The sequence below is a fragment of the Coenobita brevimanus genome, chromosome 92 (assembly GCF_032717465.1).
Source record: "Coenobita brevimanus isolate Jiangsu-jjx chromosome 92, ASM3271746v2, whole genome shotgun sequence".
Classification (NCBI taxonomy): Eukaryota; Metazoa; Arthropoda; class Malacostraca; order Decapoda; family Coenobitidae; genus Coenobita; species Coenobita brevimanus.
Genome location: NC_137045.1, coordinates 13,329,431 through 13,349,805, shown reverse-complemented (window position 1 = coordinate 13,349,805; position 20,375 = coordinate 13,329,431). Strand labels below are relative to the sequence as shown.

Below are 20,375 nucleotides of genomic sequence, written 5' to 3'. Positions count from 1 at the left end.
TTATACTGTGCTGGTAGAGATTTGTAGGGTATACAGAGTGATGAGGCAGTGGAAGCTGACCTACTACCAATCTTCTTACAACAGTGCTGTACAGTACTGTGATTAGGAGAATGATGTACAGACACATGAATTAAGGACAAGATTTTTCTTTTTTCTTTTTTCATTTCTCTACATCATTCTCCTACAACTGTCCTAATATTTCATCAGTAATGTGATTAATAAATAACAATTCTGATATTTCTTGGTGTCTGCATGCTGTATACCTACATAATGCAATACTGGTGTATGTGTGAGGTACTGTATAAAGTTGTTTTCTTCATTGTATTTAACTGCATCCAAAATAATACCAGATACATAACTGAAATTGTAATTTTTAAGTATTAAAAAAAAATGTGTTGCACCTGTCAATTATATAAAAAGATATGACACTCTAAGTCAGTGTATTTTGGCCCCCGGGCTTCACTCACGCATACCAATTATATTAAAAAGCCAACTTAGAGGGGGGAAATAGGGGCTGGGAAGTGGCTGCTCTTCCTATTCCAATTTATAACAAATTCAGACTGTGACAACACTGATAAATCATATTATGCAGAAAACAGCATTGAAATTAGGCAAGAAATGGTGGACACTTCAGCTTGACCTCTTAACCCTTACAGCCTGGGGAGTCTCACATAAGCTGGTAAAATCATTTGGCATTTGCCAAAGCAAAATATAAAAAGAGGTCTCTATGCCCACGGGGTTACTGAGATTCTTTTTATCTCCACAGCCTTGGGATCTCATCTAAACTGAATAAATTATATGGCAATTGTCTGAGTACAATAAAAGATATCCCTTGGCTGAAGGGGTTAGCTTTTTCTTTATCATATTTGTCCTTCCCAATCTTCATTGCATAACTGTTTTGAAGGTACTGGGATTCCCGGGACCACATTCATCACTGTACTTACTGCTGCAGGTGATGATAACTCCATTTTACCACACCAAATAGTTCATGTTGACAGTATCAAAATAAGGATATGATAAACATGCTGATAAGCTGACAGGATGGTAACTCTGATGAATTTGGGTCCTAATCAGAACAACCCCCTACCATTAAGACACTTTTCTGACTTAAGGGGATACGTGAATAGCATTCTTTCTTCAGCAACCTCATAGATACGTGCTGTAGGTACGGACAAAGGTCATAAATCTGAAAGACTTGTGTATAAATCTCAGCTTTAACTTTGATCTTATATACCGTATTTGTGCCTGTGTGCTTTGCTTCTTAAAAGAAACTAGTTGTGTGATTAATGTTTGTATCTTCAAATGTTCCCAGTTTTTCTACTTTGTCACCAGACACTCTCTGCCCTCCTCTATAATGATAATAAAAAAAAAAAATCTTAAGTATGATACTGAATGAGATGTTTCAAGTTACCAACAAGGGTCTGTATTTTCACTGGTTAAGGAGGCTTCCCAGCACCTCTTCCTTAACAGTTACTCACTAGGGTTTATATTTTCATCAGTTAAGGAGGCTCTCCAGCACCTCTTAACAGTTATTTGTCCATAAAGTATGTTATTTATGCAATCTATCTATTAAAAAATATAAACAGTACACAAGAGAATATTATGGTCTACCTATCTATTTACTGGTCTATAATCAGACGCTTTAATCCTGGAAGAGGTCGCCACAAACAAATTGCCTCCATGTCACCCACTCCTCTGACATCGGGCAGCCCTTTCTCCAACAAACACACCCCTTTCTCATATCAATATACAGTATTTCTATTATGGTGCAGCAAGTTAAATAGACAACTGAAGAGGGTAAAAAAGCCTCCTATGCCGATGAGAATACTGTATAATCTTATCCCACAGAAAATAATCATCGAACTCATGTGACACATACTGGTACGTGTAAGTAAACTTTCTGGCAATTAGTTTATTAGGCAGATAATTGGTACACAAGGAAACCTGGAAAAAAAAAAAAAAATCACAATTTCCTCAAAACACTCCATGCACAGCTGTCCATTCCATAAAAATATTCTCAAGAATACATTTCACTGCATGCCATTGTACAGATAATTAAATAATTATTTATCTTATTAAGTGATTTAGGCTCACATTCATATAAAGTACTGGTACAGGTACTGTACAAAGGAGAGTGTATTCAGTTTTTCCTAATACCTGTTTTAAGTCTCCAAGGATACAGTACCGACAATGCATTCTGCATTCAGACTGTGATGCAAAAGTTCTGGGTTTTCAAAAATAATAATGTACAAGAATGAAGTACTGGTACCGTACTTGACTGACATCTGAGATACAGTATTCAGAGTCCTAATAAGGCAAATTCAACTTCAGTGATCAGAGATAATGAGGCTTACAAGCAACGATTTCTCAGTACAGTACTGCATTCAAATTACCATATATCACTTATTAACAGAGTAATGAAAATATGCATTAATATACACACATGTATATACATTGTGCCAAAACTGGTTCAGGTTCAGTCAAGTTCTATCTCAATAAATTACACAAAAAAAAAAAATTCACAACACACCTTGACTGTACATATAATATATACAAATTTTATTTTTTCTTGCACTGAGATGCTTTTGGTACTATTTGCGTGTGCCCATAAGAGCTTCATCCATTAATTCATCATCAATTATGCAAGGGGACGGCTGTGATGCAACTGAATGTGGAGAGATCATGTTAAGTGGAGAAGCCACAGGAGCAGGAGATTTGACAATCTTTATTGACACTGATGGGGAAGGCGGATAACTTACATTAGGAGTTGGTGGCTTGGAGAGGGGCTGACTCATTGGCAAGTTAGTTGTTAGAGGGCCAGGCATGCTTGAGGAAATACCATCAGATAACTTGGCCTTATCCCCATGTTCATGATTACTATTGCTACTAGGGTCCTTGCTGTCTACAACTTTGGTGGAAGATCCATGGAGAGGAGTCTGACGTACAGAGGATACTGTGGTTGTGTTCACTGACTGGGTGGATGAGGACACTGGTACAGCTGGAGAGGGATCTGAAAGTATGTGATCAGCTTTTGTTACACTGTTTGTTGATGTAACTGGTGTTCGAGAAGAAGCTCCAGTCTGATCACCTTTCATTTTACTATCTTCTTTTGTTTCTTTACTGGCTTTGTACTGAGGCTGCTGAAATACATCTTGTGGAGGTGCCATATCACTTGAAGAGAGGGTGGTACTTGGAGTGGATGCTGAACTACTAGATCCTACAGTGGATGGCTTACTGACTCCTGAATCACTGTGACTACTACTACTTTTGTCCATACCATCTGATGCTTTGCTGAAGGAAGATGAGTCAACCCCTGAGCCAAGTGTGGAGTCTGCCTCTGCCTTAGTTGGTCCAGTCTTCTCCTGTTTGTCTAGTCTTGAGTCAAACATACTTTTACTTCCTTTGTCATTTGTTTCAGATGAATCAGATTTTCTATGGCTTGAAGTCTGGTTATGGTCTTCCTTAGATAACTGCTTAGTAAGGAGATTCTTTACAGAGCTGTCCTTCTTGGACTCAGACGAGCTAGTACTAGATGGCTTGGCAGGAGAAGCTTCTTTTGCCTTTAATCTTTCACCTGAACTGGATCGGTCCTTATCCTTCTCTTTACTTCGTTCCCGCTGATACTGTAAAGGACTTGAATGAACCCCTGGTAGGGTTGCGCCAAGAGGGGACACCGCTGTTGCTGTTACATTAGACACAGATGATCGTGGTAACTTTGGAATTGGGGGCAGACTGGACACAGATATCTTTTTTGAAGCAGGACCACTCACCACTCCAGGTTTAAGTCCAGATGGAGACTTGGTAGCAGAAGTTTTTGAACCAGATGATGAACCAGATGAAGACTTAGAGATGCTTCCATCCTTCACTTTTGCTTTACTGATTGTTAATTTTAAGCCACCAGTTGATGATTTCATTGTAAATTCTGCCTTCTTGTCAGGATCCTTTTTACTTTCACTTGAATCTCCCTTGGATGATTCTTTTTGACTTTTGTCATTTTTCTCAATAATTGTTACTGCATCTGAGTTGCCACCAGCTCCAACTCTTAGTTTGTCTACAATATCAGAAAGACTTGCTTTCCGATGCTTAGGGGGGGAAGCCTTGGCTTTGTCCACTGAGAATAAAGGTTGTTTATCATCTAGGGATGCAGGAGCAGTAAGTGGCTGAGAACTTGCTAGAAATGATGTAGCTAAAGATGATGATGACGATGATTCTCCTGTTGAAACTTTAGTTATGGTCAGAGCATCACTAAGACCATTCTTTATTTTCTCATTTACCACCGAAGAACTAGATGAGGATACCTTTGGCTTTGAACTTGTACTTGAAGTAGAGGATGTGGATGATGAAGATGAAGATGATGATGATGATGAAGATGACGTTGCTGATGAGCTTGAGCTGACTGGCCGTGATGGACTTGAGCTCGAGCTTCTTTCCTTCTCCTTATTCTTGTTTAACTTTGGGGAGAGTGATGGTTTTGAAAAAGTTGGTGATGCAGACTTCAGTTGAGTCATACTTGGCTTACCTAAACTGGTGTGCTTTGGGGACATACTAGGGTGCTTAGGACTACCAGTGGAAGGCTTAGGGCTACTCCTGCCTTTAGGTGATGAGCTCTGGCTGCCACCCTGGGTTGGACTGTAAATGACTTTGCTTGGCTTGTGAGTAGGGCTAACTGACACCTTGCCAGGGAGCACAGACTTGGAGATACTTGGTGATAATGATGGCTTTTTGGAGGGGGACTGATAGGGTGGGGTGCTAGGCTTCACCGTAATGGCTGAGAGCCCTGACTTTCCCCCACCTTCCCCTTTAAATGACAGTGAGGAGTGTTTGATGCTGCTGCTGATAATCTGTACCTTGGCTGGCTTGCTGTTGCTGCTGCTAGTGCTGGAACTGCTACTGCTTGGAGAATCATCCCTCTTTCTTTTCTTATCTTTCCTATCCAGATCTTTCTTATCACGCCGCTCCTTTTTATCTTTGTATTTATCTTCAGACTTCAGAACAGGAGTAACAGTGATGGAGGATGGAATAGAAATAGGAGTGTTGCTGCCAGGAATAGGGATAATTTCTATACCTGGCCTCTTCAGAAGAGCTGCACTTAAGGAAGCTGAAGAACTGTGGGTACTACTGCTGCTTGATTTCTTACCAGTACTTGTAGTCTCAGTCTCAGTCAAATCAAGGACAATGGGAGATTTACGTGAGTCGTGTCCATCTGTTCTGGGCTTCTTCACCTTCTTTATGTCTTTGTTCTCCTTGAGGGAATATGAATTAATTTTGGCGTAATTTGCGGCATTGGCAGCTCCGTACACCTGTTCTCTCAATGCAGCCAGGTCACTAGTAACAATGTCTGTTGCACCACTATCACTTGATGATCTTCTTTTGTTGATAATATTTGGAATCTTTTCCACCTTCACATCTCTCCTTTTTATGTCTATCAAGCTAGGGATACTGTCTCCCATGTAAGAGTCAGAACTCCGATCATCGAGGTCAATGATATCCTCCACATATTTAGGACTTTTTCTGTCCATGTCCATCCCAGGCTTTTTCTTCCTTACTTTTGCTGATTTAGCCTCACCTAAAAAAGACTGGTTGAGGCTGGGCTTGTGATTCACAGCACCAAGCAGAGCTCCATAGCCAAGAGGAGTGCCAGCCTCCTGAACAGCATTGCCCAAGGCAGCTAGGGGATTGGTGCTTACCTCATTGCCACCCCCATGCTGACTGGGTGGGTATGGGCCATTGTAATACCCATGGCTTGTTGCAGTGCTGGCCACCACGTTGTTTAAGCTGGTCATGTGAGGACCCATCAACTGATCCCTCCTCATCCCCAACTTGTCGTATTCGTTCAGCAGGAATTTTGTTGTATTCTGATTGAAGTCCGAGTTCAACTTGCCACCTCCCATCATGACTGCTGAATCACCACTTGTCACTGCATCCTTACGTTCCTCCTTTGCTACTTTTCGCATCACAGCACGCATGGTGACTGGGATGGACATACATCTAGAAAAAATCCCGGTATCAGTTATCATATTCTAAGCATAATAACTTAGGTGTAGTACAACTTTCTGACGCACCACCTATTTACCACCTTACCACATAATACAGTATTTATTATAGTCAAGCTTGTGGACAAGGAGAATGAGTCCACACTGAAGTGAAAGAGATAGGTAATGGAGATGCACTTGCATTTGTGACAGATACCAAGTACTCTGGTGGAATGACTGATAAAGGTAAAAGTGCACTGACTGTGAAAAACTGGATTTATTAAAGAAAAAAGTTGTGCATTATTACAAAGCCTTGACAATGAACAGAAAAGAAAGTAAATCTGCTGCAAGATATCTTAACGTTGGAATAACAGTGCTACAAATGGAGCTGTTTATGATTACCGGTATGTATGGGCCACAGAAACTTGAAATTCAATTGCGACAAAAGGTCATAGCTACTGCATGTGAAAAATGACATGGTGGGAAAAAAAAAATCTAATAAATCAAAGGGCAGAAAACACAATGTCTAGAGGGGAGCAAGGTGTCGATGGGTTCCCTGTGGTGATAAATGATAACTATCTGTACTGGATATATTGTTTTTCCAACATGTTTGCATGTGTCAGCCTTGGTCATCTAATGGCAGCTCTCAATCCTGCTCAATCTCTGGCAGCCTCCCTATTCAGTTCCTTAACCCTGAAATCACACTCTGTAACCCCATCCCAGGACTTTTTCGGTGTGCCCCTTGCAACCCTACCTCCAACGTTAACACTTCTCACTTTCTGCACCCAACTGTCATCCCCATCCTCTCCACAAGCCCAAACCATCTCATTCTACCTCTCCTCATCTCAATTACAACACACTCCAGTCACACCCTTCCTCTTAACTCTTCCATCGTATTTCTAGCCCTCCCATGCTTCGCATTCAAGGGCACACTGCACATCCACCTAATCATTGTCATTTCTGTACATCTGAGCCTACAAATATCAACTTCCTTTACTGCCAAGGTCTCACTACCATACAGCATTACACTCCTAACACATGCTGCATACAAAGATCCCATACCGTATGTATTACATCAATTAATCAATCAATCAGTCAATCAATCATTCAGTTCCAATAAAGCTATGTTCCCTGTTAAGGAACCTCCATACTAGACCTGGCCATGGCACAGCTGATGATTTTCTATGGTTTGGATGCTTTCCCCATTCTTGGGCGAAAGAAAGAGGTTGGGATGAAGATGATGAGGATGAGGATGGGTGCATCACCGAATACTAAAAACCAGCTAACTATTTTCCGACCGCTGCTTGATAATAACATGCCAATACTCAACCAACATTACTATACAACCATCATAAATTTTTTTTTTTTTTCTCCCAACTCAGGACAAGGTGAGAGTGAACCCAAAACAAGGAAAGAGAATGTAAAAAAAAAAAAAAAAAGAGAGAGAGAGAGAGAGAGAGAAACATACCTTTGTAAAACTTTGGTGACATACTCTTCTGAGCAGAATCCTGGGTCTGGTGTGAGAGTGTGGAGACGACAGCGAGCATTACAAAGATCAGTCAGATCAATCTCGGCTGTGGCAGTGCTTTCTTCTTGAGGGTGTTCAAATGTAACGGAGATGTACTCATGGCTGGCTGCTGTAACTTCGAATATATAGGCCGAGTCCAAATCTGAAAATAACACTGTGGTAGAGTATACTATACAAAAATTATCATCATCCTGACGCTTATTCCCACCTAAAGATGTGAGGAAGGATTCAGACACAGGGAAAAAGAATGCATAAAACACTTCACATTTTTAAATTACATACAGTAAATCCTAGAAAGCCAGTAAATGTCATAACAAATGTTTAATGCTCATACATTAGGACACTTTTCTTGTCATGTGTTCTACAGAGTATAATGTACACAATATCGTGGATTTTCAATCCAATAGACAACATATGCCTTGGTTGTAGTATGGCCAATAACCTTTAACACGACGCAGCATTAAGAATAAGTAGATAACTTTCAGTTGGTCTGCATATTCATTTAAATTCTATAAAATATAATGATGGTCTGCTACTCCTAACTGCAGGCCAAAAAATTCATCATCTATTTAGCTTTTGCTAATTATAGTGTATTCCTTGGCATACATATTAACAGCAAAAACAACCCTGTAGAAGCTCTGGTAATTTTCTGAGGGTCTACAATGGCTAGTACTGTATTACCGTAACAGCTAACTCACCTCTCGACCACTCCTCAACATATAACCAAGTACCCTACTTTACCAGTCAAAACATCGAATAACTTAGCTCATGACTTGGGAATAGTTTCTTAATATGTCAGACTCAGGGTGACTATTGACTAGTAGCTGAAGGGGCATTTCTTGGGAGATAATGTGGTAATAACCTGACCAACATCCTTGGTGTTTATTCTGTAAGGACCTTTCCACAAGTGAAGCCATTCTTGTGGCTTTTCCTCCAACCCTCATCAAAGTTATCAATGACTTGACTTAATGAACGTCACACAGATAATGATAACCATGGCTCTTTACCTTATGAAATTATCAACAATAACATACCTTCATGAATTTGAATGACTCTTCTCTTCTATGAAAACTAAAGCAAATTTCTACGTTAGTATTAGACCACAGTTTGTTCTCTTTACCAAAATGATCCATGATAGCAACTGCTGATTCATAAATTTCAGTGCATGAAACATTAATTTCCATACTTTACAAATAATCATTACTCATATGAAAATATATATATATCCAGATTATTTACATACTTGTATAACATCTATAAAGTTAGAGGTAATATTATTCTATGTTTCAGGACCCATCAGTCTGTGGTTAAATTCTCTGCTTCTAACAATGAGTTATACTTAAGAGGCACCACTTAACATTCCTTACACAGGATACCTCATAATGGGTGGAAAAGTTTCCTCACCAGTCATCAAGAATAATATTTAGTCTCTAATCCCTTACATGGTACTGCCATACTGAACTGGAATCTATTCTCAAATGTCTTTGTCAACCACAAACCCCTCTATTGAAACTAGGGTTGAAAAATGAATAAAATTCTCTAGCATAGTCCATTTTCTTTTTTTCTTTTTTTTTAGCATATTCATGGGTGAAGGGGCTGAATGACGCTTGTCTAACTCCTTCTGTCAGAGAATGTCTTTCATAAGTCTCCTGACCTGAATAAAACAGTCTGTTGGTAGCAATAATAATCCCCAAAACTATATCAATGACCTCAAGGAGCTAACACTAGCAATACATGCACTGCACATGTATTGCACAAGCAAGACAAAAGTTTATCTTTTCTACTTATTTCCTTCTGAAGACAAATACTCCTAAGATGAGACAGGTCTGGTATGTTTCTCTGTCCCCAGATGATTCCATTTGCAGGATCCATCTGGGAGGAAAGTGATGGCATGATGAAAGTATGAAGCAGATACAGTGGAACAATAGGTCAGCTATTGTCCTGATAGTACCATTTACCTTGTTTACTTGCTGGCCTGACACATGATGCAACGAGTGTGTTGAATGCTGCCTGGGCTCGGAGGCACATGAGGATGCTGGTGATGTGTGTGGGGTGAGAAAATGGGACAGAGCTTACCATTACCCCAGGCAGGTCACCAGCACTTGTCATGAAGTAACAGTGCTGTTGATCTGGTAATGTCTGACAAAGACAAGAAAATACATTTAAGATACTTAACTAGTGTATATGCAAAATAACAAAAAAGAGAGACTCTAATTATTCTGAGGTATTTGTAAATACTGCATCTGGAAGACTGTAGATTATTTCAAAGCTGATCAACTATGTAAATGCACAAATAAGAACACTCTTTTGCTCTTTCATTAAAGAAGTGGATTACGATAACAAAATCATAAATGGTGACCACATTACACTCTGGTGACGAGAAGAAAGATTAAAAGAAGTGATGAGAATAATTCTAGATGGGGAAACACTTCTGGATTCAAAACACTTCCTATTATTTGCCCTATTCAGACAGCTTGTCTGGTACCTGTACTCTGATGACATACTGACACAAATTTCACTCTGAAATCACACCGAGATTGGTTGTTGCTGATGTTCAACCTCAGTCTGCCTGACCCAGCAGACTCTCTGAGTGCAGGTAAGCTACTGGCTCTAAAGGGTCATCCCACAAATTCCCTACACTATGGATGCTCTGTCTCCATCTTAGTGTGGAATGTGCCGTGCAATGTTCCAATATGTCGGTTACGGTGTGTAGGCCTATTATATAAGTGAAGTGCAAGTCATCTATGCTTCCACCCAATGCAAATCTAAGCTACACACAGACTGGTAAGGATACATACTGGTACAGTATTAAAAAAATATATATTCAATCACTATTTTTGCATTACTAGGAAAGTATATATGAACCTATTCACATAAGTGACTGCACTGCAAGCCAACTTACACCTGACATCACACTTAACTCATATACAGTATTATTTTATGGGCTTCTACTAATTAAAATTCATGACTAGGCAAATACAGGAATCTTCTATCTTTGCCACCTATACAAAGCGTACAAGAAGCTCATCCATCTTTCCTGTACAAATGACAAGGTTTTGAATTATTTTGGCCTCACATTTTTGCTTTTTCTTAAAGCATTCACTAAAAAGGCAGGAGTTCTTGCAAAGCACAAAACTTACCACAAAGAGTCCTCGATTGCTGTTGCACTCAGGGTGTCCATCTGCTGCCTGCTGTATAATAAGAGAAATAAGAGACTGCTCGTTTGATGGGTCAGCACAATCAAGGCCAGTGACTTCATTAATGCGCTGGATCAGAGCCAAGGAAACAGGCATTGGTTTGTGCAGCTTCAAGGAAAAGTAGGCTGGCAGGGTCATGCTGTTATCACTTGTGAGTCCTGAGAATGATGGCAATCTGCAGGAAAAGAATGATGTCATTATCAATTTCAAATGTCCTAAAATTTCATAATATAATGGTCAACTCAATGCTTGTGTGACTTTTGCAACAAGAGGAAAAAATGAATGTGTTCAAGCTAATACGGCTTATGTAAATTAATTTGACAGGACCTCGCACGACCTTGTACACTGTAAGTGATTTTTCTACCTCCACCATTTCACTCTTTTCAGTTCTATCACAGCCATCCTATCAGGAGTGATTTTTCTAACTTTATTAGCCTCTCTTTGATCATAAATGTCTACACTTGAGTTATATAACACTTTATCTTGTAGCTTCAGCGCTCCATTTAATTTCTTCTCCTCACATACAGAAGTTGCACATATTCTTTTTGTTCAGTTGTTTTGTGCCCTCCTACATTCCTGTCCAATCCTAAAAATTAATATACAAACATTTAAGTCAAAGGAACTACTGCTCTTCCCCCCCTTCACATTCAGCCACATACTCTGGCTACCTAATGAGCCTTTTTGATGCTTACCTCCAATATTGCGCTCACTCTCTCTCACTGGGAATTGCAATATTCTTACCATCATAAACTCTGAAGCACTGTACCCTCCTAAGAAATCCCTGACAGATGATGGTTGTAACAGAAATTCTGCCAAGCTACTTTGCCTTTACTCACTTCTCTCACTCTCTGCCACTCCACTTTCTATTTCTTTCACCATTACAATGTTCCCCTCTTTCTTTCACACAACATATTCCTCTTTTCTCCAACTAAATATTACTGTACTTATATTAACTTAGTGAAGCCTTACTTTTTCCCATTTGCTTGCTTGGTGATGATCATTAGTGTGGTGGTCTGGAGCTTGTGTGAGGTGGATGCTTCAATGTTGACAGTAACGTAATGTGAGAGCTGCCGTGAGGTTGGGGTGTCAGCAGTTAGAGTGACTGAGCGTCCAGCAGCGACATCCAACAGCTCATAGGGGGAGACGAAGTACACAAGCCTCATCCCGTGACCTGGGATAGATTTGGAAATGATGGTAGTAATTTTCAGTACAGTTTCTAAAACCAAGTACTGAACGTACAGTAATTTCAACCCCCTTAGTATAATATGGCACTAGTACCAAATATTTATTTTTCCTACTAAAGTGGTAGGCGGGGGTGCTCACCATCCATTCACTCGATATAGTGCTACTCTTGGGTGACTGTCTTTTCCTCTCTTCCTTTCTTCCCCTTCTTTCTTTCCTCTTTCTTCTGTCTACAGGTGACTCTACACTGAGTGACAAGCCAAATGGTTTCCTGTGCACCAAGAAACTATTTATATACTACACTTGAGTGGTAACCATACAACCAAATTATGGCGCCTGGTGGTTTAGTGGATAATTAAGGCGCTCCAATAAGACTAAGCTGGTCCAGGTTCAAGGGGCCATTGGGGTTTATTGCTCATGTAATGCCACTCAAGGATGAGTGAGACTGGACACTCTCATCTTAAATGTCAGGACCAACTTGCCTAGCCCTGAGCTCCTATGCTCCTCATGGGGCAACACAGGATTAGATGATGAATGAATGAATGAATAGAAAAACAGGAAAAAGAAAGCCATAAAAATAGAAACTATCAATGCAGTGCTCAGTGAAACACGTTAATACTCTTTAAGAAGGCCTTAAATGTAAATCATCTACATTCATCTACACCCACCTATTTTAAAATGAACAACTCTCACATCACACACCCATAGCAACCTGACACTCACCTCCACGGCGTCGTTGGAGGAGCCCTACAGGTGACTTGAGTACCAATTTGTACGTGTCAGAAATAGTTTCTTGCGCAAGTTCAAACAACTTTGTAAGATCTGTCTCAAGAGCCTGAAATCAATGACAAATGCAATATTAGAACACACCAGCACTAAAAATAGTAGTATGGTAGTGTCTTTGCCATTTTAACCTAGTTTGCAGCAAAATGTTAGAGTACTTACTTGCAGGGCTTGGAATGCTTTACTTTTACTCTTCTTATCGGCATTTAACTGATATATAGAGGAAAACCCTTCTAGATGTGCTGTGAAATCTGCAAAGTCTCCTCGGCTAAGACAGTCCATCAGCTCTGGTGATGACTGCAAAGAAAATATACTCTTAGGATACACTATAAATTCAGAAAGACATATGAACTAGAAAATACAAAAACAGAAACTAGCAGTACAAGTATTCCTCATTCAGAGTTTTTGCATCTCTGTCAGGAAGCTCAAAGATGGAAGCAAGATGATCAAAATAACCAGTATATATATATAAGCTCCTGTGGGGCCATCCTACATGTACAGTACAGTACATACACTTCATCAGGGTCAGACCAGGGTTCTCTTCACATCAAGGTGCATGGAAATATGGGGAGGTTTGGTTCCCCGGTGGATGCCACAGCTCCTTGACCCAAGGTGCACAACACCCCCATGTGCAGGCTCCCCTTGACCAAACAGACTTGGATGAAGCAATAACAACACCCAGTATGTAACATTTATTATCACTCATGACATAAAGGTGACTTCAAGCGGCAGGAGTGGAGGGTATCCAACCACCCCCATACCTTCTGTACCAGCTTAAGTATGAGGGAATCACATGACATGGCACTTGGGTTCCAAAGTGACCTTACAACCCATACAACACAATATCAGGGATCTTTTGTAAGTCTTTGGAAGTAAAGCACAATGAGTACATACCGGTATACAGACCATCTTTTATGAGAATTCTTGCAATGAGCACATACCCTGTCACTCCTTTATGAGTTTTCTTATAGGATACTGTAGTTAGCAGGTGAATATCAATCTTTCACAAATATACACTGTGCATGGAACCTCCAAATTTCTCATGAGTAAGTAATATAGCTATCATTTTTTGTGAGCCCACTGAATTGGACAAACTTTGGCTGTCTGGATGTTGCTACTCCTCACCCTGCCCTAGGGTCGGAAAGGAGGCCCGGATGATGATGATATGAGTATTCTCAGAGTATGTGACCTACAAATCCTTCAGGAGCATTCTTAGGGTAAACATGTGACTTACCAATCCTTCGTTTGCATTTTGGTCCCCTGCAAGCTCCACCTTAACATCCCTCACACGACCATCTGGGTCTAACAGCACCTCCACATAAAACATATCGCATGACACAAACACCTCTGACCCACTAGGACCTGCTGTGAACTTCAACCTGAAATGTACAAAAAAATGGACTTGTACTACAAGGTATTATGAGGTAGCTACAGGATGACTGCAATAAAAAGAACAGCCAACCTCCAGTTTACTTCGACACAAATCCAAATTACATGCAGCACATTCGCATCATCAGTGTTATCTCTGACACCTTGCTCACTTCTGGGAACCCTATGACAGAGGACAAACATGTATATCTTCCTGTGGTGTTATGTCTCAAATATTAAGTAAAATATTTTCCCTTGACATGGAGCTGACTTAAATATGGCAGATTAAAAGTTACAAAATGGTCTCCCAAAGGTAGGGAGTTACCTCATCCCAGAGACTGTCCTGTAGTTGGGCACAATGGCCTATGGTAAATATACTCGCTACTTTCTACAAATTATTCTTAACTTCAATCTTCAATATTGCATCATCAGTATAGCCTACAGCCAAGTTAACTGGCACCATATTATATATTTAAATTCTAGTTCAGCTCTTGTGCTAGCAGGTCACATAGTTCACTGTTGTCCTATTCATCCACTGGATACTGAAAAACTATGGGTATTTCTTACTCTTTGAGATATAACAACTCTACCTTATACCTTTCTTGGACTACTACCCTCATGATTCTTACACTCTTCCTTGCTGCATATTCTACATAAAACAACTAGCTATCACTGCTTTCCACCAATTTTCTGGAAGCTTCCATGCATCCCACACCACCTGTAAACCTTCTCTAGCCATGAACAAAAGTTTGCTGTCTGTCGCAACGCAAGGTGTTTCAATAATAACATTTTTTTGGGGGGACAACATGAAGTACCAGTATGCAACAAAAGGGAATGAAGGATAACTAATCTCTGTCATTTGAGGAGGAATGAAAAATATGGAACGTAGAACACAGTGCTGCTGGTAGAGGACTATCAGTGCACTTCTGCTCATGGCTTTACATTATGCCATCTGCCTTTTCAGCACTATACCTCATGACTTCTCCAATAACTCTATCCATTCCTCCTGAATTACAAATCTTCAGCCTACTAACTACTAATCAAATTTCCAGATCTTTACACAACAAGCCTATCATTACTCTTTTCCATACACCAATAAGTATCAGTAACTTTAGTCTTTCTCTGATCTAATATCAGTAACTTTAGTCTTCTCTGATCAAATGCATTGTACAAAATCTGCATTTTTCAAGTCACTTAATCTGATAAGAGTTATAATGACTGTGAGCTATAATAATGATGATGAATATCATGAAAGCTACTGGTAGCTACTAAGCAGAACAGTACCCTTTTAAAAATCTTGTTTTCTCCTTTTTTATGACCTAAAAATTTTTACACACTGCAAAAGGCTCAGTAGCAGAGGCTTTGACTGTTACTGGAAAAAAAAAAAAAAATGTTCGTGCATACACAGTATAAAGATGATGAAGCTGCTGAATGTTAATGATGATAACACTGATCAGTGCACTATCATATGCTTGTAACCTATTAGTGGACCTGGGATTTCTTGTCTCTAATCTCATGAAACCTCCTCAATTACAATGGACTGACTCTTATAAGCTAATGGACAACAACTGAACAAACACCTTGATCAATGCTTAATTATATATTCAAGTGTACTGAGGATTTAAGGTTGCTCATGAAAAGTAACCATTTGAAGGATACCGGTACTGGTATGTCACATACCCAAGCTGTCTGGCTGTGGCTTCTAATCTCTCCACCATGGCAGGCAATGATGTCACTTTTATGTTCTTCTGAAGAGAGTCAAGACAGTTTCCCAATTCTGCACGTTCCCCTGGGTCCAACAAGTGGTGTTTGTTCTAAAAAGTAAAACTGATATTATTAACTGGTGTAGGGAAAGTTTGGGGCAATCATGACATAGCTCATTCATTCATTCATTGCCAGACGCCATGTATCCCAAACGGGGTGGCCAAGGGCTTAGAGTTAATTGTTTTATAGGGAGGGGCACTAATCCTCCACCAACCCCACTTGACATGTAGGGAGAACGTTATGCCAACAGCATCTGGTGTTCCCAGGCGGTCACCCATCCAAGTACTAACCAGACCCAACGTTGCTTTACTGGTAATATTGATATGGTATGATCAGTAGTTGCTATGCATGGTTGCACTGCATACTGTATATAGCAGCTACACGATATGAAGTGTTATGGCAATGATACTTGGTATGGTGCAGTACTGAATGCAGCAGTCAGCTACTGATACGAACATATCAACAGCATATAAAATACAGTATTATCTCTAGGGCATGTAATACTGTACTTATGAGAGCTACATGATTCAGTCTTCTACACATACATAGCCCTTGAACTCTTCAGTCAAGTAACATAGCTTCAGTATTTCTTATTCCATTCTTGCTTCAGTACCGGTATTACCAGATACAGGTATATGCAATGAAGACACTTACTGAACTGGAGTGATTAGATACAGAGTACTCTTCATTAACTTCTTCTCTACTAGAGGGAACTCCTTAACTGCATAGAAACATCTGGTGGTAGTGTGATAAAATGATAAAAGATGTCATCAAAGTAAAAGTGGATGAATGATGTAGGAGTCTACCTCAGTCACTATATACAGTATACCCTTTTCACTCAAAGCTAGCCTAAAACTGACATCTCTCATTATTGAACATTGAGTTGTAACAAGAGATTATAACTAGAGAAAAATGTTAGTCACGATGAAGTGCTATGGAAAGATGTAGAGGCAAAGTATTGTCTTATTCTTCCACTAGGGTGCATGAAATAAGCTGCAAGATAAAAATCTGGGTGAAGTTAAAATAAAAGTAAAGGGCTAAACTAATACATTGATGATGTTAAGGTTGGCTATGACAAACACATGATGCAATAAAGTAAGAATAGGCACTCCACTTACCATTATAGCTTGTTTAATCCCCCTTGCTGACTCAACCAGAGAGCGGAAACCAACAGCTTTGCTCCTGAGACGCTCCATAAGTACCTCCATCTGCCAGGCAGTGCTGGTGGTGGTTGTTGTGACTGGGGTACTTGTTGATGTTGTGAGAGAAACTGTGCCATTTTTACCTCCACTTCCATCATCATCTGAAATTGAAAATCCTAATAATTTCTGTGCATTCCTATTTAATTTAAAAGATATGAGTGCTGTAGCATCCAAAAACATAACAGAAAGAAAGAAAAAAAAAAAGCACTAAAGTAGGAGAATAAACAGTGTGCTTCATGATGTAAGCCACACAATCATTCAAGCCTTCAAAATCTTGACTTCACCTTATATGTCCTGTCTACAGCCAAATGCTTAACTACTATAAGGGGTGGCAACAAGCAAGCCACTTTCATGTCATCCTGCCCTCTGCCATTAGGCGGCCTCCTTTCCAACTCACCCCCCCCCCTCTCTCTCATATCTCTCCACCCCATCCTTCCACTTCATCCCTGGTCTCCCCCTTCCCCTACCCACTCCACTGCACTGAACATACACTATTCTTGTCAGTCACTCATTCTCCATCCTTTCCAAAAGGCTAAACTGCTTATATAGGCCAAGGTAACACCTGTGCAAACAAGGCATTTTCAAGATTAGCTAGCTGGAAAAAAAATAGCTATTTCCTATCTATCTATCTATCTATTGCCAGACGCCACAATCCCGTAAGGGGTGGCCATTTGACTTTGAGTTATATGTTTTACAGGGAGGGACCCTAACCCTCCACCAATCCACTTGTTGACACGTAGGGAACATGTATGGTTTGGTTATATGGTTACCACCCAACGTTGTAAATGGTTTCTTGGCTTACAGGAAACCATTTGGTTTGTCACTCAATGTAAAGCCACCTGTAAAGGAAAGAAAAGCAATAAGTGACAGGAAAGATGGAAGAAATAGGAAGAGAGGAGGGCAGGCACAAAAAAAGAATGATAAACGTCTCCTTAAATATATTCACACATTTCAATCTCTTGTCAATTTCTTCTGTGGTTTTCTCAACTTTCTCACCTCACTTTTCCCACACTCCTCTATCATATCCATGAACCTTCCTCCTGGATAACAAAGCTTCCTCTTGCCTTCCAACTCATACTCCCTTTTCAACTTTATCTATACTTTTAGTATGACCAGACAATCTCAGCACACACGCACACTCTCCTTTCATGAGTAAGCTCCCTTTTTCCATACCTTTCATGAATCTTTGCAGTCTCACTGAATCTACAGTCCTCAAAGATTCCTTTGCTAAACTTCCACTGGATAGCTAAACATGCTGCACACAGTGTGTAACCTATGTGCATGGGAATATCAAAAAGACAATAATGGCCAAGTTATGCACCCCATAATTGCAAGATCCTGATAATGCCATCACGCAAATTTTCCACACAAAATACTACGAATTAAATAACTAAACATGTTAGTGCTTAACCCCCGAAGAGCACCCTTACAATTTCTTGAGGGTGTAATGGACATCCATTTAACAATTACTAACATTTGACGATGGGAATCAAGATCATTGTCTGACATTTACCATGAACAGGATTCAGTATCTAATAACAGACATAATACGTATATGCTTTCTACTTCTAGGCCTCATAATAGTGCAGAGTGGACACACCACCCCAATCACAAGAAACCAACATGAAAACGAGTGGGTTTATAGTAAATATATTACGTTTCCTACACAAACATGCATCTCATGCACAGTGCGTCACAAAACTAAAGTAATTTAAGCACTACATATGCACGTACTTTGAACTTTGGAATTAGTGTCCAGCAGTGCTCTGTCTGTGGAAGCCATTTTCAGATGTTTACTAAATGTATTCGATTCCTATTTCCTACTTCAGATTAGTGGAATATCTTTATGTATATAAAATCATCGCGGAACAGAGAAGGATAAACGTACCTAAATGTACAAATAAAGAGATGAGTTATTGCTTTATATTTATAAATTGACAAGATATAAAGAATTCTTTTAGTACATTCTACACACAAACAGATTCGGACAAAAGCAGAGAGTGAGTATAAACACTTGTGTATAGATGGCAGGACGAAAGCTTGGTTTACATATATTTATCCCTGAAGACATTGATAGATATATAATTTCATGCAAAAATATTGTTTTTATTGTAGAGTACTACGTGGATAGTGTATAATATACCATGCAGTTTGCTGGCACAAAAAATTCTGAATGAAAGAGGGTTCGAGACTCTCACTTGTTTTTATAAGTTTGTGTGTTGTTTACGTTGTTGCTCGGCCCCTCAGAAAGGCTGTCAATTTTGTGCTAGTGTTTTCACTGTAACCAGGGTTCTGGCTTTAGGTAATGTATTGCATTTTTTTTTATGAGTTGGGGCCTAAATGCATGTTTACATTACTAATTCTTTCTGCACGCGCCTAAGCTTATTGAGAAGCAGAGAAATATTTGTAGGGGCGTGTTCTCAAGGAGGTGGTGTGTACTCTGTAATATCTTGCGAAAATGTAACACGTTTGAGATAAATTTAGGTTATACTGGGATAATATATAACCCAGTTACAGTTTAGAGTGTAAAGAAAAAAGAGTGGTTGCTTTGCTTTGACCCTTTCTTAAGGAAATCTGCGCTTATAGGAACCTGATTTAAATCTCCGAAAATTAAATACCACAGAATTAAACCCCCGCTTGAGTTAAAGCACGTGACTGCCTGCATTCCACATATTCGTGCACAGTGAACTAATAACTGGTGAAATTCAGCTTTTGTATTATAATGGGCTAGGTGGGCCAACACTTTCCCCATGGAATAGATGAAAATCATTATAAATTATAGGCTTACTCAAAATAGCCTAATGTAGCTGTCTTCTTTTCTCACATATTGGTGGCATATTACTGAAAACTCCTTATCTCTTTGGACTTTCTGATTTTAATATATTCAAATTTGGATGGGCCAGTTAGTTGTTTGTGTTAGTATTGTGGGGTAAGAGTCTGAATCAGTAATCAACTAGAATATTGTAGCCCTTAATCTTCATATCTACCTGTTTAGCTGTTGATTAGTAGAAAAATACATTAATGCTTTTTTATAAACCTAGATGGCAGTGGTTAACCTTAGATGCACCACTGATTTGGATGTGATCTTAACTCAGATTCCAGTGTTGCATTAGGTTTTATTGTTAAGTTCCCTGAGGGAAAGTGAGATACTAATGAGGAGAGTGTATGTGAGTGAGGTGGAGGTGGGGAGAGGGAGGAGGAGGCCAAGAATGAGATGGTGGGATGGAGTGGAGAAGTATATGGGAGAGGAGGGGGTGTGAGCTGGAAGCAGAGGAGTGAAATGGCACGGGACAGGGCAACATGGAGGCTATTTGTCTGTGGCCACCCCATATGGGATTGAGGTGTCTGGCAATAGATAGATAGATAGACTATGCTTAGA

At 39.7% G+C, this 20,375-nt stretch overlaps 1 protein-coding gene across 1 annotated transcript; it reads right to left on the bottom strand.

Moving 5' to 3' along the window:
- Positions 1–1,521: 1,521 nt before the first annotated feature.
- Positions 1,522–18,779, bottom strand: MED1 (Mediator complex subunit 1). Its single transcript, XM_080282004.1, has 11 exons — positions 18,731–18,779; positions 16,913–17,097; positions 15,711–15,844; positions 13,897–14,041; positions 12,825–12,959; positions 12,603–12,714; positions 11,667–11,868; positions 10,641–10,872; positions 9,459–9,639; positions 7,441–7,642; positions 1,522–5,988 (listed from the first exon to the last, which is right to left on the bottom strand). The coding sequence occupies exons 1-11, from the start codon at positions 18,777–18,779 to the stop codon at positions 2,592–2,594; spliced, it is 4,974 nt and encodes a 1,657-aa protein (XP_080138130.1). The 3' UTR covers positions 1,522–2,591.
- Positions 18,780–20,375: the final 1,596 nt, after the last annotated feature.